Here is a 22,732-nt window from a genome sequence, read left to right as displayed (position 1 = left end):
GTCCACCTACTGATAACGGAGAAGCGAATGAGATTGACCGATGATTTTGGAGGGCTCACCTTGGAAACTTGGAGTGACCCTGCGAGTTATGAGGCAAAAGCTATCGCTGCTTTTACAGTGATATGTAGATCAATGGGAATTGTTTAGGAAAGAAATTAAGATCTTGCAGTTTTTGAGTTATGCCGTGTAATACATGTAAAAACAATTCTACATCTTTCCGATAATAAATGAGCGATTTATTGCAAATTTTGAATCTGCACCCCATCACTATTTTGCGCAATACAAATGCTCCAGATATGCAAAATTCGCCAAAAGTAGAAATAAAAACTTAACATCTCGATAACTATTACTTATTGTATAAAAATATATATTTTTCAATTAGTGTTCTCTTTTTAATGTTAGGTCCAAGCAATAATTTTATAAACAGTTTTTTCTAGTTTTTTTTTTAAATTTCATAATTTTCTAATTTTCGAACTTGGTAAAGTTGGAGCTGCACCCCTCTTGCAGCAGGGTCCTCAAATGAAACATCGAAAGCAATCGTGCATCACGAGTGAGTCTAAAAACAGTACTTAAGTTATGGTCGCGAGGCGCGATTCCTAGCATTTTTTCAACGACCACCGCAGTTTATCCCCGTGAAATATCAGACGTTTCGCGGACTGAATCGGCGTTGATTGTGGCGGCGTCGATTGTCGAAGTGTATTCGACCGGTCGATAGAGACGGCGGTTCCGTGGCTGCGCGCCTCCGCTTTGTTTGCTCCTAACAACCGTAATTATCTCGGTACCACGTTATCTCGCATGAATCATGCTAACCTGACGTAATGTACTTGTTGTTATTTGACGTTGCCATGCGTTTAGGTGCCTCCTCTTCTCGCCCCGTGTATCGCCGCACGTAGACGCGCGAATCAACTCTAATTCACCGACAAGACGCTGCCTTGTGACTCACTCTGATTAGTCGACGGATCGCTTTGAAATCCGACGACTGGAAAAATAAACATTTCCTGGCTGTTACGTGAGATTCTCTGGCGTTCTTCGCTTTGGAAGCAGAATGCATCTCGAGCGATGGAGTTGTCTGCTCCAAATGATAGTCGCATTTGATTCATCGCATCGCGATATCAAAGTCGTAACGTGATAGGCGTTCTAGAATTAGAAGATAATCGTGGCGGTGCAAACGTATTGCGGGTGGATCTCGCGGAGTTAGTATACTAACTACACAAGTGCAAGGGAATGTGGTAACTATGCTCGCCGATGCCCAATGTAGTCGAACGGTGGATAACAAAAAAGCGATGCCTGTCTCTCGTGGTGGCTTTTTTCCCCTTAGATAAATCCTTCAATTACGGACTGGCAAGTCCGTAAATATAGAGCTGCTCCACAGCCTTCGAAAACTTCGTTTCGCCGTCAGGGCGACGGCTTTAAGTGATTTATAATCAAAACTGGATTAGGTGGATGAAAAAGCCTTAACTCGCCCGGTGCTCGAGGCGGGCTGGCGCTGGGGTTCCGCGCGAGAACGCTGCTAGTAATTTAAAAGTCCCTTACAACGTGTTAAATAAACGGTTGCTTGAAAAATTCGTTCGTTTACGAGAATAATACTAGCTGTTCGGCTGTGGCGACTGGCTTTAACCCTCCATCGTTTGAAGCATAGAATATTCTCGGAGCCGCGAAGGAATTTTTTCCGGAGAACGTTTCGGGTTGCAAGGGCCCCGGCAAAGTCGATTTAAAATTTCGTCCTTTTACATAGACACGGTAAAAGAGACACACTATCCCTCACGTCCGGGGCACAAATCACCGTTGTCGATCTACCCAGCCTTCCCATGTAAAAACCATAATATATTTTCCGAGCCCCGAAAAAAAAAAATAAGACACCAAGTAAATTTTCGCCCCGTGATAAATTTCTGCGCGAGATCCCTTCCCGTGGACGGCGGGGCATCATATCCACGGTGATTTGTTACGCGGTTGTCAAGTGGGGGCTGACACGACGCTGTTTCATACTGATGGAAAAGCGTTGTACGAGTTTTCCTAGCGAAACGAAAAGTCGTCAAGTCGCGTGCCACCGTGACAGGTGCCTGGTAACGATATTCCGCTATCCTCGATCTCTATGATGCGCCACTATCCACCGACCGTTCTTTCCATCTTTTCATCCCCCTCTCTCTGCCCCCACACCCTTTCGCGAATCTTTTCCCCGAGCGTTTCGTAAATAGCCAACGAAATGGCCCATTTTCCTGGCTGCTGGCACGCCGCTTGCTCTCCCCGCGTTCTTCGGTATCGTTTCGAGTACACCGATTCATCAAAAACTGTCAGGCTGTCGCGATGCATCCTAAATGCAACCGGACACTCTGTTGCTCCTTTTACTTAGCATTCTCGATGCCCCGTTAACGGTGATTGATGCATTTTTAATGGAGGGGGGTGGAACGCCTCGTTCCTCGCCGAGTACGAACGCTTTACAGGCGTTACAATTTCCAGATTTTCATCCCCGTCGTTATACTGGAATAACATTGACTCTGCTGCCCAGCCTCTTCTGGTCGGTGGCTGCGTTTTATAAAGGATGCCACTCGGTGGCGGATTCTCGCCGTTTAGGCATCTGGCAGCATTATTACCGACAGTAGCGCAATTATTTCGGCCCAACAATGTCCTTTGTTCGGAGCGACGTGTTTGCGGGTCGTGCATTTTCGGCGGTCCATTGGGTTTCGTCGCCTGTCCCCGTCGTCTCCAGCCCACGCACCCCGCGGGGAGCGAACGGTGCCCCCTTTACCCTCCCCGGAGTTTAAGCAGGACGTTGTTGAGAGTGTACAGGCTGGGTCGATCCTCTCTCGGCGAACCCCAAAGCTTCGACGTCCCTCGGGGCTTCGGCGCACGATAGAACGAGAAACTTAACAGGCATCGAGCTTACCGGGGAGCCTTGTGCAGAAACACACCCCTGCTCGTCCCCTGCTCTTCCCTTGCCCTCCACCCTAGGAACCCCCGTGTATCAGGCTGGATTCCTCCCCTCTTCTTCTTCATCTAGCGTCTTTGACACGTTTCTAGCAGGATGGAAACTGTTACAGGAATAACTGGTGAAAATTCCTACGTAGGGTGTCTCCTGGGGCGAGGGTGTGCTTTTATAGCATGCACGATACGTTCCATTGCATGCTCCACGTTCTTTACCTTTTTCATATCGAACCTACCCAGCTGGTAGGTAATAAGGGACGCAGATAACCGATGCTGAGAACCATCCCTATATAGTAAACGTAATTACCAGGATATTTCCTGCAAACTCCTCGAAGAACGGCAATCGATAGCCAGTTTTCAATCCCCACGGCGCGGCGCACCCTCGCTTTCCCCCGTCTCCTTCTACCCAGGGTTTTTCGTCCGTTTCCACCCTTAAACCATAAGTCTCTTAGGATGGACGGTCGGTGGGTCCCCCGTCGACGCATTGGTCGGTGTTTCTGTTGCCGAGTTTCGAGTCTCGCCCCATTTCAGCCCCGAAAACATCTGCTCCGGCGGCGGCGGATGGGTCGCGAGAGCTCGGGGATCCCGCGGCGCGCTCCCGGGCTCCAGCCCAGGACTCTTAATCGTAATAAAACGCGGGGGAACGTAACGGCGACGGCGGAGAGCGCCGGTGGGCGGTGGGCTTTCGATGTCGAGGCGGTTTAATGACAACGGTAATGGAGTATAGAAATGAGGTAGCGAAAACGACCCGCCTGGGATTTCGAGCGAACGGATATGCCGGCATTTATGTTTCATGAAATGTCGGTCCGTGGCAGCTCGAAGAGTAAACGTGGTCCCCTTTGCCCTGCGTTAGTGTGGCCCTATCTAATGCAGTTTCCTACAGGACTACAAGCGCGCCTGCCGACGGTTTGCTTCCGTCTATTCGCGCGACGCCGGAATTTTTAATGTTCCGCGACGTTTCGACCGGAAACGTCGCACAGTGGTCTAATTCGCCAAAAAGCTGGCCCAAAATATGAAGGCATCTTCCGATTTGTACAAAAATTGGTATACAAGGGTTTTCGAGGTCGCTGATATCAAATGTGTCATCGAAAATATCAAATTCATAATGGAGCATGTAATACCGCTTGCATAAATATTGTCTTTTACGTATTTTTTTTCGTAAAACGTGATGATTTCTGTTTTCTGCATTCATTCTAGTACGGGCTATAGCAACATGTGTATTGAAGATACACACCAAATTTGAATGAAATCGGTACTTGAAATAAAGAATTTCTTCTCTTTGCGTCTAAAAGCGTATAATATTACTTTTTTCCTCGTTCTTTATTAAGGGAGGACTAAGATGTACGATATATTGGGAAGGGAAATACACGGGTAAATGTACAAATATTTTGGACTGCTGCTATGCAAATTTATTGTTTATAACACATATTTTAATGGTAAAACATTTCACAAATGAATTCCTTCGATGAAACTTTGTGTGATACATTAAAAATGATAGAAATATCAAGTCATTAAGGACCAAGAAACTAAGCCAACTTTGAAGGTTTATATAATAATAACTGATTACTATATTTTAATTTTTCAAACAGTATTTGTTACATTACAATGTATACAACAAATGTGCCATAGTAGCAGAACGGTGTTTTATACTTTGAAAATTGCATTTTGGTCAGCTTTTTGGCGAATTAGACCACTGTGCGTCGTCGCTGCCGTCGCGTTTAATTCAATCCCCGGGCGTCTTTTTTCCCCCGCACCGCCGCGTCCGTCGCTTGGCCGCTATTCTGGAAGAAAGTTCACGCGTACCCTCGATTTTTTTTTTTAATAAAACAAGCTGCTATTTAATTTACCAGCGAAAAACTTTACACCGACCAACGACCGGCTGCATTCCCATAAGACCAGTATCCGCAACTTCTTCCATATTCAGGTTAAGGAAGAGAGAACCTCTAGCCGGTGTACGTGCTTCGAAGGACATCCGCCTTCTGCCTCCTACCTCTTTTCTTTTCCTCTCTTTCTCTTTGTTACCCGCTTCGCTCGCACCTTCTCTCGCCCCTCGCTCCTGCCCGCGGTGTTCGGATCGAGGCTCAAGGGCATGGCTAACGCGTTAATTGCCACGAAATTATTCAGCTGGGAGGGCGAGAAGAAGACAAAGGAGAGAGGCTGGGGCAGATGGGAAAGACGGGGAAAAATAGAAGGGAAAGGGCACCCGCGAGGCGAGTCACGGCATTGCCTCGGGGGGCCAAGCCGTGACGGAATTCATCGTCTTGCATTGCTCGTACAGAGTCATTGCTTCTTCTTCCTTCTCTCGCTTCTCATCTGGTTCGCCCTCCTCGTCCCTCCTCTGGCTATAGGGGCTGGCTTGGTTCCTACCTTCTCTGGTTCGGTTAGTTAGACGACACGCGGACTCCCTCTCGCGGACCCCCCTAGAACGTACCCGGTTCTATTTGTCTCTGTCACCGGTAAATGGCCTTTTCCGAGCGCCACGACGATTCCTCCAGTCCTTCCTCTCCTCCGCTATCCTTCTCCTCTTTGCTCCGACTGTACGCCATGCGGCGGGGGCCTCGTCTCGTGACCGGAAAAATCGGCGAACATCGACACGAACGACGCCACTAGGACGGCCCGTGGCTGCTATTTCTCATTGGTATCGGTGCTGTCTCGTTTGCCCTTCTTCCCTGGGCTCGTTCCGCGAACCTGATCGACGGCTGCCTCCTGCGAGGCCAGTAAACACGGTTTTGCGGTAGGTCGGGCGGACGCGGCTTTTTACACCCGGCGATTAGAGGAATCGACGCTAGGGTTAGCAGTTTTCACGGTACCTTTACTCGTAGCAGATTTGGCGCAAGGATAATCAGAGCGGTTTCGTGAAAATTCGTTCGTTAAAAGGATTGACGAATGCATAAGAAGTAGCGCGTTTGCTCTAACGACCTCTTCTAATTTAAAGTAGCAGGAACTTAGAAATATATAATTGGAAGCTATCCGCTCTTCTTGCTTCTCGGTTGAACTACGTTCAAAGATATTCTGAACTACGTCCGGAAAGCCTGGAAGGAACGTTGAAAGTTTTAGAGCAGAGAGGAGACTGATTCGAGCGATACATATGCATTAGCAATTTCGTGGGCGTTTACATATCAAACCCGACGCACAACAGTTTCAAAGAGGCGCTGTTTGACAGAGTCGACCGCGGTGAATGGGCAGACAGAAATTCGCAGGAACAAAGGAGATAACGAGGGGACCGGCCTGTTTCCACAGGATCCGTGTCTTTACGCTGGCTCCTCTGGACACTTAGTTTCAGTTTAAGTTCGCGGAAGTACGCGTTCCATCCGAAACGGTGAGCAAATCTGACGAGAGAAAAGTTTCATGCTGCCGGCCAGTCGAAACTCTCTGTCTGTGGCTCTGCTGCCTTCCCCAGCTGCGAGGCGATCCCGTGGAAATCGGTCGTTTTAAAAAGTCCACTGGACCTGGGATTGTTTAAACTCTTAACGATTGTTTAACTCGTTAAAGAGTCATTAGGAGTAGGGGTCCAGCTGCACTCAGGGAAACGTTACGCCCAGAGTCAGCCACCCCTATTTCCCTTACTTTTCTTCCTTATAAAGAGTAAATCGTGTATATAAATCCAGCTACATAGCTTGTATCGATTGACAATTCTTCTCCGCGACGACTGCTTGTTTCGCACAAACTCCCCAACTTCAGTTTCATCACACTTCCTATCGTGTAATGGGCCTTTAATTTCCTTTTAGACGCATCTCGTTTAAGGCCTCCGCATCGTTGAAACTGCATCGTTGCGACGTGTCAGCCGTTCCCTTCGATGGGAAACACGTACCGTAGAATCCTCGCGTTCACTTTCCTTCCCGCTAATTTCAGGGATTCGATAATCCAAACAAGTTTAGCTGTTGAAACGAGGAAGGGTTTAGCCGAGACTTTTAGGCGATAGAAGTTGTACGTCTTCTAATCGTCTTATCCGTTCATGGTAGCCGAAGGTTCGCGAGGGGAGGGAAGCTGCTGAAGACCCAGCGTGTATCTCTTTAAATTACTCGAGCAACTTCTTGCCGGCGATTTTTTGTCCCCCGCCATTTACTTAATGAGGAATCAGAGAGTTTCCCCGGCGAGGAGCCTGGAAAGATTTAAAGGAGCCCCGTGCACCGGTTCTTTTGGCCGACCTCCGTTATATCCTGCGTCGGCTTGCCTCCTCCTTGGCGCTTTTTCCTCGTCCGTGGCTAAGGTCGACCCGAGTTAGTCGAGCGCGATCGCATTCGTTACAGGAACTTTTCTTAAGAAGGCAGTTTGTCTCTCCAAGGTGTTTCCCACGTAGAGGCAAGAACGTTTCCGCGTTCAGACAGCCGCGCGCGTTTTAAGTGTATTCCAGCGGCCGTCGTCATAACACGTCAGCCTCCGAACCTCGTTACGTTTTTCCTCCGTAGCCCCGATAAAAATTGTCGCGAAGGAACTGCTAGAAGTTTCTTTATCGTCGAGTAATTGCATCCTCCTCAAGCTATACCCCGGCTCTTTAAGAGTTTCAGAGCATATAGGTGTTCGTTGAAGCGAGTTCAAAGTGTCCGCCACTCATTCCGGCACTTCTTTTAAATATTCTTTGCCCGCTTTGTCACGGTGACGTTTGAAAGGTTTAACGCGCGCCTATCTGATGAATGATTTAGAGTACCGATCACGCCTCTGGCAAGGAGAGTAACTCCCGTAAAAGCGAAGATAATGCGGAAGAATTCTGTGTCGTTAATGGCGATCGTTCGCCTCGGTATTACACTTGGCTAAAGTTGATTTTCACACCGAAATGTAGGTAGGATTTTTCACTCCCATTAACGAGTCTACTCTACCCTCGAATTCTTCTCTTCCAACGCCTTGAATAGTCCAACCCCTACCTCTTAATTTGTCAGAAGAGTAGGAGGAGGGTTCGCGGCAGTCGCGAGAAGCAGCAAAGAGGAATCACTGCCTTCTCGAGGCAACATCCTCTTTTGGTTCCTTCCCGTTATCCACCCACGTTTCTTCTTCCTCTTATTCTTTTTCCCCTCCATTGGAAGGCGTGCAGGCCCGTCCAGGTTTACCAAATGATCGCATTCGTTACGGGAACTGCTCCTTAAAAAGGCAGTTACCCCTTAAGGTACGTTCGTGCGCTTGTAACGGGGCTCTTCCCTTCCCGACGCACACGTACAGACATACAAACACACCGTGTTCCAAGCTTCGTAATTTACCCGTTCGACGAACTATTTAAAATCCTCCCTCCCCCTCGAGCGTCCTCCTCCCCCGCCCCAGAGGCGGGGAAACCTCCATTTCTTCAAATCGACCCACGCTCCTTCGATATCTCTTTAAAATTCTCGCAGCGTGCCTGCGATCGTTTTTCCTCGCAGCTGCCCCCCGTCGCGATCCCTGTAACGAGGAATTGAAGAATCCAACGTTCTGGCTCGGTTTCCACTGATCGAATCCCTTCGTACACCGACCTTGATTTCTACAGAGACTCGGCGAACTGATAATACTTTTCCTGGGGAACGTTTTGCTCTGCTGTCTTTGTAAAAGGAATTTTCATCTGTGCCACGCGTCTAGAGTAGTACTGTTCGGTGCAAGAATGGCCTCAGTGCCAAAAATCAGTTTCGAGGAAAATATCTGTAAACATTACGCAGTTAGTTATTTTTTTCAACACAGTGAAGTTGTAAAACTTTCTGTAATATTTAAAAATTTGACGTATCTCCTTTGTAGTTGCATTATTACAATCGAGAGTATGTAATAAATTAGTCAGTGAAATTAATTTTAATTATAGCCTTCTCAGGCCCTTCTTGCATAAAATGGAGAAATATAGAAAAAACTTGTTTTTGAACATTATTTTTTATTATTTGAAAAAAAATATAGCATATTGAAAAAGTACAGTCATAAAAATAGTCATAGGCCGTGTCATGTTCAGATTGATGTGTTTGGCGTAGTTACGAGTAAGGGTCAGTTAGTCAACATCGATTCTCAAAATTTACCAAACCTCTGACAACTTTAAAGATACGGTAATGAAATTTAGAGGGCATACATATGTAGAAAATAACGAGGAATCAAATTATGACTTTTATGCACAAAAGGACCTGAGTGTCCTGAGGCCGTACTTGCATCCAACAGTTATGTATGAGACTTTGATTGAATCCCATTTTTTGAAGTTGTTGGATAACTTGTACGATAACTTTGATTAATTAGTAAGTACTAATTTTAGAATAAACTCTGGAGAATATTATCAGTAATTCTGTCCTCGATGGCTTTAGGGATTGGCTTTAGAAATACATTCGCCACGAATATTCAAGACACACAAACCCACGCGACGGTTACAGCTGTTGGCTTTACCAGGCGCTTAAAAACGGACGCACAAAGGCCCATGTAGAACAAGCGAAGTAAATATAAAAGTAAAACCGCCGCGTTTCCGGGGAAATGATGAAATATGAGCAGGCGCGTGTAGGAAGCGCTATCATCGAGTGCATCGCGTGCGCGGAAGCTCCCGTCGGTTTTCCATTAAAATAAATGTGCATATTAAAGCGCGCGTGCTTTGTAATTAAAACTAACGCGCTCGCGCGCGCGCGCGGCCATTGCTGCCAGAGGGATTTCGCTGGCCGCGTCGCAGACATTATTCCTGAACGTTCAAACACTGGCTGGTTCACCTGGAATCTCCCCCTGAATCAAACCCATTTCCAAGTTTTTTTCTCCGCCTTGAGGGAGGCAGTTTCGCGATTAATCCACGAGAATTTTTCGTCCCTGCGGCGAGACCACTCGTAAACACGCTAATTAAAGTGTCGTTTCACGGCTGTTTGATTTTCTCGGGGTGAGAAGAAGGAGGTCCCTCGGTGGTCAGTATCGCCGTCGTCGTCGTCCTTCCGTCGCGACATCTCGGTTAGATCGCTAATACCCTGGTGTAAACTGTCAGCAATTAAGGCAGCCGTTAATTACGGTTTTAACCTACATAGAGGTACGTGTGTCGCCCATGCACAATGGGAATACACGGGGAAAGGCACGCGTGCGCTCATCAGATACCAAACTACCAGGCGTACTGGCGCGACCATCTTTCCTCTCGATCTCTCGTACGCGCGTGCACGGTTCTCGGTCTCCCCTACACGCGCGTACTCGGCTTTCCTTGTACGTGGAATCGCGCGTTCCTGGATATCCCGATAGCCCGATACTTATCGAGTCGCAGGATACATACCCACCGCGATCTCCTCCTTCCACGGTTCGCGTGTTCCTTCCGTGGAAGGAAGGATCGCGTTGGTTTCGCGTGCTCGATGGGAAAGCGTGGAACGCGAGGGTACTAGGTATGATTAATTTTCATCGATTGAAATACTTGTCTCGGGAATTTGTTAAACGTTGATATCACTGGCTTCGAGGAGCTTTGTAACGCGCTTGTTCGCATGAGATTTGATTGAAAGCCCGCATCAACGTTATCTTCGACCAGAGGAATTAAGCAAAGTGTAATCGGACATTCCTGAAAGCTGTCGTCGACCGAACTTATCGTTCGCATTATCTTCCCCGAAACTGATTTACTTCTTACGGAATACAAGCGATTCGTCACTCGGAACGCAGTGACGCACGCAGGTATTCTCGGCTCGGTGTAAGATGAATCGCACGAGCCTCTGTTATCGTCAGCTCGTGAATTTATAGAGGCGATAGATCTCTGCTTATCTACTTATCTTATGAATAAGCGGAGGAGCTTCTTTCCGCGAGAGCGTGTTGAATATTTTACAGCAGAGATCGAGCCACTGGGACGGCATGAAATTTCTCGATTGATTTACTGTATGTACCTAGTAATTACAATGAATAGAGGCAAAGTAGGGGAGCGGGCTGAAAGTTTCAGAGTTGCACGGTTCCACTTTCCTCGTGGCTCCCCTAAAAACTGAAATTGACGGCTGGCAGGGTTGAAGGGAGCCTCGACAGCTTCGAGATGGGTGTACGGAAAATAAGGAAACTTTTCGGTCGCGATCGAAGGCCACCCTTCGTCACGATAAGAGCCGAACACCTTTTCTTCAGCCTACATCCTCCGACCCTCGCCCATTTTGTCGCGGATTTTGTCTCACGTATTTCTGCACGTGCTGCGCGCAACCTGGACCGTTTCATTTCGTTAAGAGGGGTATGCGTTGGGGTCCGATTCAAAGGCACCTGGCTTTCGTAGTCGATAAATCGTTGGGGACCCTCCCCACCGTTCTTGTCCTCTGCTCTCTGCCTCCTTCTCACAGTCGCGCTTATTTTTCCCGTTCATCGACTTTTATGCAGTCCCACGCGAACTTTCGACCGACGAGCCCTTTCACGACCGTGCCGAAGTAATTATCGCCGTTAACGCCACACACGGGGACGTGGTATTTTCCACGCGGTTCTCGCTTGTTCGGTAAGAAGTCTTTTATTCCGCCTGCCTAGAACGCGCTCTCGAGCGTTTCTCAACCGCGGAGAGGGCACCGTCGAGCAATTAAGAGAATTCGTTTTCGTTATAGGAACGGAGAATTGCGTGATTTTATCCAAGAATTCGATAATGTTCAAAGCGTTTCTGTACACGAGAGCGTTGCGTTCCCTAGCTGAGAGGAAGTTCACGGTTACTCCGTTTACCTTCTTACTCCTAATCCACGATAAATCGCCTTTGCGTGCGATTGCTTGATTCACCTTGAGTTTGAAAAGATAATCGGTGCAATTACACCGCGGCAGAAGGTGTTTCGTGTCTTGGGTGTCGTTGGCCTCGTACTGGCTGGCCATTAATGTAAAACGCCTGCATAGTCACGCTAAAAATTGTCTACCTTCGTGAAAGCGTTAATCTCGCTGACTTGAACCAGATTGCCCCTTCTCAGCGACGTCTTCATACACGGTCAGCGATTTAAAAGTCCACCGTGATAACGTGCAATTAAAATCAAGGCAGAAAATGAAAAGCGTGAGCTCGCCAGTGGGGACCCAAAGTTATTACTCGATGCTCCCAGGTCCCTTATTCCTTGTTCCTCCATTCCCCGTTACGCGGTATATCTATACAAAGAATGGCGAAAATTTACACGCTCCATTACCCGCGGGCCCATACACCGCGCGCAGCGTAGGAACGCTAAAGGTTTATGATCGGTGGCGGTGATTCTCGAGGAGCCTAGTCGCAAATGGAACAGATCGAATCGGCCGTTTATTTGTGCGGGCACCTAGGAAGCCTTACTAAGGTCGCGGTGTGGTTGGTTGTGTTGCAGGTCTGGGCGAGGCTCGAGGAAGACGCCTCCGCGAGGATCCCCCGGGCGCAGCGAAGGAGGAAGCCGCGACAGACCGAGGTGTCCCTCCCGTAGCGTAGGAAGTAGAGTAGTAAGATGCTAGTCTTCCCGGGCACCGAGCAACCGACGAGGATGGGATCGATGCAGTCGCATCAACGGCAACTCGGCCTGCTGCTGTCGATCCTGGTGCTGTTGTCGCCTCGGCTGCCGCCGGTTCGCTCAACGTCAGCCGACATAGTACAAAGGTTCCACGATCCGGAGGTGAAGCGTATGAACCATCTGGTCGTGGACAAGAACACGGGCCGGGTGTACGTGGGCGCCGTGAACCGGCTCTATCAGCTATCGCCGGACCTGAGTCTCGTGGTGAAGGAAGTGACCGGGCCGAAAGGGGACTCGACCGCATGCTCGATGATCGACTGTCCCAGGGAAACGCTGATCAGGCCTGTCGACAACGTGAACAAGGCGCTGGTGATCGACTACACGACCACCAGGTTGATCTCGTGCGGCAGCCTGTCCCAGGGCACCTGCAGGGTACGGAATCTGCACAATATCTCGGACGTGGTGCAGGAGGCAAAGGAGGCTGTGGTGGCTAACAACGCCACCGCGTCCACGGTCGCGTTCATAGCGCCGGGCCCGCCGAATCCCCCGGTCTCCCAGGTCATGTACGTGGGCGTGACGTTCACTGGCAACTCGGCGTACCGCGCCGAGGTGCCGGCGGTCAGCTCCAGGTCCCTGGACAAGGACAGGATGCTGAACATCGCGGAATCCGCCGTCACCACCGGCACCAGGATGTACCTGAACTCGTTGTCGCGCGAACGATACCCGATCCACTACGTATACGGGTTCAGCAGTGGCGGATTCAGCTACTTCATGACCACGCAGATGAAGAACACAGAGACCGCCATCTACATATCGAAGCTGGTCCGCGTCTGCCAGGACGACGAGCATTACTACTCGTACACAGAGATACCGATCAATTGTACCAACGACGGTATCTATTACAATCTGGTGCAGGCGGGCTACGTGGGCAAGGCTGGATCGGTCCTGGCTGGAGATTTGGGCATAACCGCCCAGGACGACGTGTTGTTCGCGGTGTTCGCCGAAAGCGAGGGATTGAACAACGACAAACCGAAGCCGCACTCCGCCCTCTGCGTCTACTCGCTGAAGGCCATCAGGAGGAAGTTCATGACCAACATACAGAAGTGCTTCAGCGGCGACGGACAGCGGGGAGTGGATTACATCTCTCCGAGTCACAAGTGCATGCTAACGGTGAGTCATTCCACCATCATTTCTCTTCTTCTTTAACGCTGTACAATTTTCCTTCTCCGATTCACTGTTTCGTGAATGCCCTACTCTTCATTATGGACTGATAGTCGAATCTCGTTGAATCGAGGTATTACAGGCTGGCAGTATAGCAATTAACAGATAATTTCCCATTATCCTGAGTAATGGGAAAAAATTCAGTAGTTGAACATGTGTACCAACGATCCTCCTCCCTCGACGGATCCTGATCTCTCGCGTAAACGACTCGCTTTGTTCCGCGAAATTTTCAATCGTAACAACAGACTGGCCGCCCCGGCAAATTGCAATGATTTTAAGAAAACTGTGTCCCGCGAACCGCGAATTTCCAATAACAATCGTGGAACGGTGGAGTTCGGGTAACGTTTCACGAGTTCTTTGAACAAGAATCCGCATCGAGTGCCGCGTTTAAGGAAACTTGAGGTTCGATTTGCCGGTGGAAAGCGCGGTGGTTTCAGCGGCGGCTCGGCGCAAATTCAATGATAAAAGCACCGCTGAAGAGGGGCACGATGAAAGTCGAGCCCAGGCTGAAGCGGGGCATGAATCGCGAGCTACGAGTCGTAAATGGATTTTCTTCTTGACGGGGCGGGCTCTGGGTGTGCGGGGGTGTACGATAACGGGGTCCTCCGTTTCGTCCATCGGTGTCGATTTGCATTCAGGAACGTACATACGTTTGCTTTACTAGCGTCAGGTAATCGGTAAACCGCCGTCGAGTTTCTTATCGCGTGACAGCGCTGCATAGGGAGGCTTAAAAGAACCCCCTTAGGAAAGAAACACGAGAACAGGGGCCCGGCTGCTTTCTTGCTCGATTTTACACGTGCACCCACGATTGGTTAGTGAACCGACGCCGACGTTGTTCTGCAACACGGCTGAATGATCGTTTCTCATTTGCATACGGGGCTGAATACAAAGTAAACTTTCGCGGTGGTACGTACGAGTTTGTCCGTCGGTGTTCGTAACAGGGGGGCCCTGTTACACTGACAATTCAAAGTTCAATTAGGAGGAGTGATTGTTTAACGTGTTTGGGCGCTACCCATTGTGAGGTAACCGGGGAATAGTACCATCGGTTCTGTCCTCTGTTTTCATTATCGCGGCAGACTTTTTGCTTACATTAGCCGGATGTGGAAGGCAGTCCCTTCCTGTTCAAATTAGGAGAAATGGACGCGTGGGTGCTCTAAATATGACGAGGCACTCGATTTTGAAAAAAGTCGAAGTATATTTCAGATATGTTTCAGTGAATGAAATTCGGCTTCGGTAACAGTGATACTTGCTTAGAGGGTTTCCCTAACTTGACGGACGAAAAATGATGCGAACTTTAGGAATTTTTTAAAACAAAACTATTAAATATATTTACTTCTAGCTTTGTGGCTTTATTTCTCAATCTTTAGAGAATATAAAAACAATTTTATGTGCAAAAATAGTGGTTATATCCGGAGTTGTAGTGCTTCAAATAGAGCGCCTTACAAAAATCATTTGCGCATGGTTAGCATAAAATAAACCGTTGTAGTTGTCTGAAATAGAAAATTTAAAAATTCGTGTAATCTGTATGAGTGTGGCTAGCGTCTGAAGTATGTAGATTAAATGAGAAATATTGAAAAGTAAAACAAATGGCAGCGTCTATAAAACAGAAAATTTCGATTTCCACAAAACATTCGCTGGTTTTTTAAGTCGCAAAAGTTTAATTTTGCAAAAACCGGCTTAGTTTTAGAAAAAAAACGAGAGTGGGACATCTATTGAATATGTGCACAAAGTTTGAAGTAAATCGGGTGATTGGTTTCTGAGATATTACGGTAACCAATTCGGAAAACATCAGTTTGAGAGAAACGCATTTAAACTTTTAAGAACCGTTTCTTAAATTAATTTTTTTTTAAGAACTTTTTGTCGAGGAATTCGCGTATCATTTTGCTTCGGGTTATTAGTAGGCATCTTCTGTTTTAAATACTTGAGATGTACTAGCACAATAGGAATAAGTTGCCGAGAAACGAGGCTTCTATAGTGGGCGAGTTCACCGAAATTTCGTCCAGGCACTTGTCTGTAACGCGCGTAACGTCGTTCCGAAAGAAATTCGAGACGGTTAAACGGAGAAATCGAATTATACGAGAGCAATCCAATATACGGCAGGAGCAGACAACGCTCGAAATCGATAATTTGCTGAGTGGTTGCCAGGTAGGAGGGCCTCTTACAGAAGGCCACGATTCGGCCTCGCAGCCCATTACGACCGTAAATCAATTGGCTGCATCTTCTAGAGAGGCTAACCTATCTGCGCTTGTATTTACGTAACAGGTGGCGGTATCGAAAACCTCGAAGATGATACAAAAGAGACGGAGGGATCACGCACCGAGCGTCATATGTTCGTTAATTCAGATCTGTGGTAGAAACAGGCTTGCTCTGTGTCCTTGCGGTAAATTGCTACCGTCCACGCGAATTTGAGAACTTGCTGCCCCGCTCGGTCGTCTTTCCACTTTCGTTATATCGAGCCAGCAAGAGTAGCGAGTCAGTTACGTATTCGTGCGCGGAGCATTTATTTCATAGAGATTTATACATTTTCCAAGTGTCTACGTGCGCCACTCATTCGGAGCATGAACTCTGTAGATTATGGAGCAACACACTCGATCCGCGTGAGAATTTCTTTTAAAATTTTTCAAATACCTGAGTCAATCCCAAGTTAATCTACTCCATTCACAGACCGTGCACTCCCAGCTACAAGCCCGAGCAAATTCTTCCGTATCTCGATTGCAGTGCACGAGGCGTTAAGCTCGCCTCTGTTGCGCAATGCATTTTCTACCGCGCACGATCATTGGACGGAAACGCCGTCGAATCCGCGAAACTCATGGTTCGCTGCCCTCGCCTGGGTAGCTTGTCCACCCTCGGAGAAAAGAAATGAAGCCTTCGGTTCGGTAATAGGCACGCACGCGTCGATTATTCTTTAGCGAAACGTGGCGAGACACGCGGCGGCTTTTCGCGTCATAAGGCGTAATGTTAAAGCTTCCCACGAATGACTCATAATGAAGCGTTTGCTCGGTTTATTACTCCGCTCGCTGGGGGTTTGCATTTCGTTGGAAGTAACGGAGTTCCCCGGTATTTCCCGGGCCCCCTCGTTTGGCGGGGGGGTTGCGCAAGCGAGGGTAAGAGGCAAGAAGGGAGGGAAGAGTTTGTGGAAAGCGATGAAATGATATTCAGGACAGTGGCGCATATCAGAGCGAGATTTATTCAAATTTTCGTGACTGGACGGGTCGTTGGACGATCCTCGCCACTTCTCCCCCTCCCCCGTTCGACCCTCTGCTCCCGCCACTCTCTCACTGCTCCCTCTGCTCCTTCTGTTTCATTCGACGACCCCAGAGTCCCTTATTCCTTTAACCTTGTTCCTTTTTTCCCCGAACGCGGTTAGAAAGTATGCGGGAAAACACAAAGGGATCTGTTCACGTACAGAGGGCGAGAAAAAGGCAGAACCTGCCACGGCAAAGCTGGAGAAGAGTCGGCTGGCGCAGATAAGCACGTCCATAAAGGAGATAAAGATTGTTTGTTTGGTCCAGCCGACGGGACGGCGGTCCCTTTTTATTCCCCTTTCCCTTGCTTTCGTTCATTCCGGTCACCTCGTCCGCGTCTCTCCCTTCCTTCTCGATCCTCCGTTTCACAATCTGTTCATGTGAAAGTCGGTTAACAGCAGTTTTCAAAGGAATTTTTCGTGACTCGTTTCCTCTTGACGATCGGTGGCCTTGTATTCCTATGCGTGGTTAACGAAGATGGTACATTCTTCGTTCAGTGATGGTATTCGAAATAATAGGTTCAGTGAATTCTTCAGTAGAGTGGAACGAAGTATAGAAGCACAATTTTTGTCATTATTCATCACTTCTAGTAGCTGACGAAAGTTGCTTTTTATAATCGTATTTAAGCTGTCAAAATCTGAACGTCATCAATAAATGTTTTGAGGTGCCGTCAAGTCAGTTAAAAAATATTATTTTCATTGATCTTACGAATTTTATTTTATCACACGATAGCGCTTCTTTTTAAAAGAAACTTATCCAACTGAAGAAAGCTCCTACGATGAAGGAGTGACGATATACTGTATAGACAAATGAAAACGCAAATGTTTAAATTAAAACTTCTGTGGCTTTATTGGACGTCTGAGAGACGAGTAAAGTACAGTGCGGATTTGGACAGTGAACGTGTTAAGACTATACAAAAATTAGCACATACAACACCTTAAAAACATGTTTAAAAAAAAAAAAAAAAAGTTACCTAATATTTCAAGGTTCTTGCGGCACCACAATCTTTTTGGACAGAGGCTGATTTTTTGCGGAGTTAATCTGAATCATTAAAGTCATTTTTGTAACTATTAGAAAACAATCACACAATTCTGATTTTTTTCGTTCTATCTTACTCTTCAGAGTACATGCGTGAGTCGGTCACTCCGCGTCCTTATATAAGGAAGAGCCACTGCCGAATCAAGCCGGAAACGCCAGGCACGATAAAACGAGAGACGAATCGCTGTGGTTAATCACTCATTTCGGTTATCTCCGTCACGATAAAAATAATCTCCTCTTTTAGAAAAGAACCTTCCATAGTTATCAAAGACGCCAAATTAGATATGCCATTAAATTATCAGTCTCCCTTTCCACAGAACTTTGAGGTCGTTGAATATCTACCTCCACGTGTTTCAACAGCATACCAGAAGCTCACCCTTAGACCACAGAAAATGATCGATTATATTTCTCGAGTAGCAGGGTCCAATAATAATTAGGAGAACCTGGGAGCGCGTATTCCTTTTAGCAGTGAAGCATTTTCCACGAATCGCGGATTAGACAGGGCTTAGCCCCGAGGGCAGCTTTTTTCCTCGTTCACCGCACCTCATTGATCTTCGGTCAGCCGTAAAAAAGGCTATCAAGCGACCTTAGAAAGGTGGTCTGTCAATTAGCCCCAATTAAGACCGACAACGTCGAGGTGTCTCGTGATCCCAGTTAATCGGCTCATGGGGAAAAAGAACGGCGTTGCTAAAAATGTCTTTGCCGAGCCATAGCGAATGTTGCCTCTCGATATGTCAAGGTCTTATAAAAATAATTCTAATCTCGACATCCCTGAGAATATCCACCTACGCAGAACAAAGCCGCAGCAACGCGCAGGACGCACTTCGAATCTCGCCTTTGACATTCAACTTTGATTGGCTTTGAGAATCAAACGATCTTGTTTGGGAGATGGTTTTCCACGTATTTTATCCTGGATACCTTCGTTGTTGGCGTGGCAACATCGAAGGTGGGCCATCCAGGCAGGTAGAAAGCCGATTTTCCAAGGGGGAGGACTCTCGGTTTACCTGAACTAGTTAATTTGCTAAATAGAACGAGACGTTCTCTCGTCTGGAGCATCGAGCGTAACATGGCATACGAAGGATTCGCCACGGTCGATTCGGGACCTTGAAACGTGGGGGGGGGGGGGGAACGTTGTTGGCGTTCGTTAGCTAGTGCTTCATCCGAGTCACTTTTTCTTTCATTAATTATCGTTACGGTGCGTTTCTTTCTCGCGTCGCGAGGTTGGCCACCGGCAGCAGCACCGAAGCGGCCAGCTCGTTAATATGCGTGACCGATTCAAACAGAATAGGAGCAGTAGATTACGGCTGCGTTTTACACGCGTAACATAGAGCCACTCAGGACTTACTAGGTCGTAAATCATGTCGCTGCTGTGTTCCGGGAGCACACGGTGCTTCTGAGAAGTCGAGTCCTCGAGAAGCTGGGAAAGAGACTTCATATTGAAATTGTGGGGGAAGGTATAAATATTCTTTCTCGGGGAAGGGGCCGGGGAAGGAAAACGTGGAAAGTGGAAGTGACTGTTGAAAAAGATACCGGGGGAACAGTGGACCTTTGTCCCAAGAGATTAACTTTTATTTCTTATATGGGTACGAATATTACCCTATTGCGATTGTAGGTAATGCTTCTCTGTCGGCAATCACCTATCATGACAATCTGATCTCAGAGCCATCAAACAAACCAGCAGCCCACAGAAAGAGATGTTTCCCCAGTCAAATGCTCTACCATTTGCTCCAACAACATTCGCTGCACTCCCCATTCAGAACTCCGAAAATCCATGTCCCTGATTCAGCCAATCATCTCGATCGTATACTCTCGGCGACAAGGGAATCTAAGCACGCTTTCTCTGCCATCCACAAGCCTCTTCATCCCCCAAATGAAAATACAAATGTTACCCTACCAATAGCCGTCGTAATGGGGCCTCGAGTGCACTCGTCCAGTTGCATCGAAGCCTACATGCACACCGGCGCAAGCAGGGGCGACCGATATTGCATTTTTACGTCGCGCTGAATGCGCGAGAGCTTGCTCCATTTAAAAGTTGAGTCCATTCTCTGAATCGGCACACTCGCAGCTTCCGTTGTTTGCGGGGGCTATCGGTGCCTTGGCGAGCGACACCGCCGAAGACACTGGAGGGGGTTGGACGGTTAAAAGGGTGGAACGCAGAATTGCAGCCCCGTAACCTCTGCCGTTGGCATGTGCAAAAAACTGGCAGACAATGAAGCTGTAGCTAACCTGAAAAACTCGACGCGCTGCGCCGCGGAGCAAGGGCGAACGAGGGTGGAAAAAGGAGACAATGGTGGAGCGGCGGTGACGGGGCTTGGGGGGTCAGCGCGGCGCGGGCCGGGCCGTCGAGGTACGTAATGTGCAGGCGTGCGTGGGTGGGCGTGCGTCTCTGCGGCTCGAATTCAATTTTTACGTCACAAAAGAATCACGGAAACGGGCCGAATGGGGGCTGTACACTGCGGAAGGAAGGAAGGAAGGAAGGAAAGGGGTAGAACGGCCTGTGGACTGGCTCGAGGAGGAGCAGAAGGGAGGTGGTGGGGCCGAGTGCGTCACGTTCGAGGAAAATCCCATTCGCGCAAATTGGATGGCCCGTTTCGACCGGAGAGAGCCTCGCAATTAAAAACTTTTGAACCGCGAAAAAAAAGGTCTCCACCTCCTCCCGCAGCGGTCACTGCGCGAAATCCTTCCTTCCACTCTTCGTTTCGCGTTAGGCTACGGCGAGATGTGGCCATCATCGAATGTAGGTACCTATTCGATTGGGCGAAAAGGTATGTCGAAATCGTTAAGGGGGAGAGACCACTTTAAAAAAATCGGAAAAATCGATTTTTTCTTTTTCACATTTTCTGAAAGACATAGGTACGTTTCAAGAATGCTCTCTCCATATTTTATGAAGAAATTCGGAAAAGTGACGGAGATATAGTATTTTCTGTGAAGCGGTGTCAAGCGCGCGACTGAATCGAGCGGAACTTTGAACGCGTTTTTCACAGAATTACATTTTTCAACCGCGTTGACAGTCTACAGAGAAAACTATACGTCCAATTGACACGAACAAGGGCATTTATTGTACGAATAACCCGTCTCTATTACGTGACGATCATTTTTTTTTTTTAATTAACGGCCTTCTATTTTTTTTTATCAACATCTTTACCCCCAAAAATTAATTTTTTTTCCGTGGTCCGCCATTTTGCTATCTTTTGCGACATTCACATTTTTTGATCGTCACATAATAGACGTAGGCTTCTAGTTTCTAAACATTTTTGTCCTTTTCAATTCAGATTAACCAATATGGCTAGGGTCCCTTTTGTAATATTTAACTACTGTTTTTTCCAAAACGTCAGTGTTGCATTAAATTATTTGTGTGCACCTTGGTGTTTCCTTTTTTATTGTCGTCTATTCGAACATAAACAAAAATATCTAGCGGTTAATAGCGTTATTTACTGTACCTACTACTTAGCTATATACACAGAGAAACATATTGATAAATATGTTGCGAAAGAATTATTCTTTTTGATTTTTTTTAGAGGGCCCTCACTTTATTAATATATGCTAAATTCAATTAAATTGTTTTTCTTTTGCTTCCACCTTTTATCACACACAACTTTATTAGTTTAGCTACATTTTAAGGAAAAATTTAAAGCAGATATATAAAACTGGGGGTTCATATTACCACCCCATCCTCTATTTGTATCCGCTGCTAGTTTGTATTTTAGATCAAATCCCTCTATTCGCTGTCTTCTCTCCATCGTTTTCATATTCTCTGGTGGCACTTACCTATTGTTAGAACCGGCGGCTCGACGATCGAGTTCAATCAGCGACAGGATTTACCTGCAAGGAGGAAAAATCGCATTACGAGGTCGGGCGTGAAACATGATTAAGGCCCCGATTGAAATTCGATATTTGAATATTTTCCTCTCTGTGCCCTTGTAATTTACGGAGATTAAGTCCGTGATAAGCTAGCCTCGGGTAATCATCGTTGGGAGGAGAACGGGGCCGAGTCACGCGGCGTGGGAAATGGTTTTTCGAAATGGGCAAACCCGAAGGGCGGAGACTGCCGAGGCATGGTAGTTGTTGCTCCAAAGCGACTCCACTGCTCATTTCTCGATGTTCCCCCGGGAATGAATACGACAATTCGGGGCGGGATTCGATGGTCGATACCACAAACGGCTCGCGTTCCACGAAATTCTTGGCCCCAGGATTTTCTCCGCGTTTCCTTGGGCTTGCAAACTGGCTCTCGTGCGACCGACCCGTTACGACCAACGACGATCTCTCCCGATTCGTAGCATAATAATCGTCGATAACCAGAGCAGCAAGAACGACGGAAAAAAACGACGTCGACGGGGCGACGTAATTGCAGCGGCCTGTGCGGCGGCGTCTCGCTCCGGGCGACAAGGCCTGCGGGAAAAAATTGAAAATTCCTGGCGTAAAATGAAATAAGCTTGGCGCAGACTCGTTTATCGGGGAAACGTTATAAACAGTGTAACGTTTTTCCATCATCTTCTGCCAATAGTCGAGCGAAAAGCGATTTTCTCGTTAGGCACGGTCGTGACGTTAAAAATGCCTGTAATCGTCCTTTTTAGATGGACGCTGCAGCGAGGTCGCGCGATTAATTGCACGTCAGAAAGATCGATCTATTGCTCTTTGCGCCGGGAATCTGCGACAAAGAGGGCGCGGAGCGGAGATTAAAATTCTTTGATCGTTGGTTTCGCCGTTTAAATGGTGGAATTCGTTAAAACTTTTGATACGATCAGGGCTGGACTTCAAATTATATGGTACAATAAGGGTGCGCAGTATCCATAAAGCTGCTATAGATCGACGATACACTGCAATATCAATCACCTCTCGGTGTCTTATGCTCTTCAAATTTGCACTCGTTTCTGCAGTATCTCCTCTCGTATTCTTCATTTCTGGTCTTGTACGCGCTGTGTACTTGTGCTCGATGTAAGCCAGATGATGGGTCAGTGATTCAGTATCATCGATTTTGCTGTAAAGCGATGATTCATTGCGCGAAGGCCGAGTGACAGGCGCGCA

General features: G+C 47.5%; 1 protein-coding gene across 2 annotated transcripts in view; it reads left to right on the top strand.

The window, feature by feature from the left end:
• The window catches only part of Plexa (plexin A), a 240,341-nt gene that overhangs the window by 45,916 nt on the left and 171,693 nt on the right, over positions 1-22,732 (top strand). For both annotated transcript variants that reach the window (XM_076811590.1, XM_076811588.1), the window contains one exon: positions 12,087-13,373. In XM_076811590.1, the coding sequence (XP_076667705.1) occupies positions 12,201-13,373 (1,173 nt within the window). In that variant the 5' untranslated portion in view covers positions 12,087-12,200. The remainder of the gene's footprint in view (positions 1-12,086; positions 13,374-22,732) is intronic.

Source organism: Andrena cerasifolii, chromosome 5 (genome assembly GCF_050908995.1).
Source record: "Andrena cerasifolii isolate SP2316 chromosome 5, iyAndCera1_principal, whole genome shotgun sequence".
NCBI classification, from domain to species: domain Eukaryota; kingdom Metazoa; phylum Arthropoda; class Insecta; order Hymenoptera; family Andrenidae; genus Andrena; species Andrena cerasifolii.
This window is presented reverse-complemented; position numbering and strand designations above follow the sequence as displayed.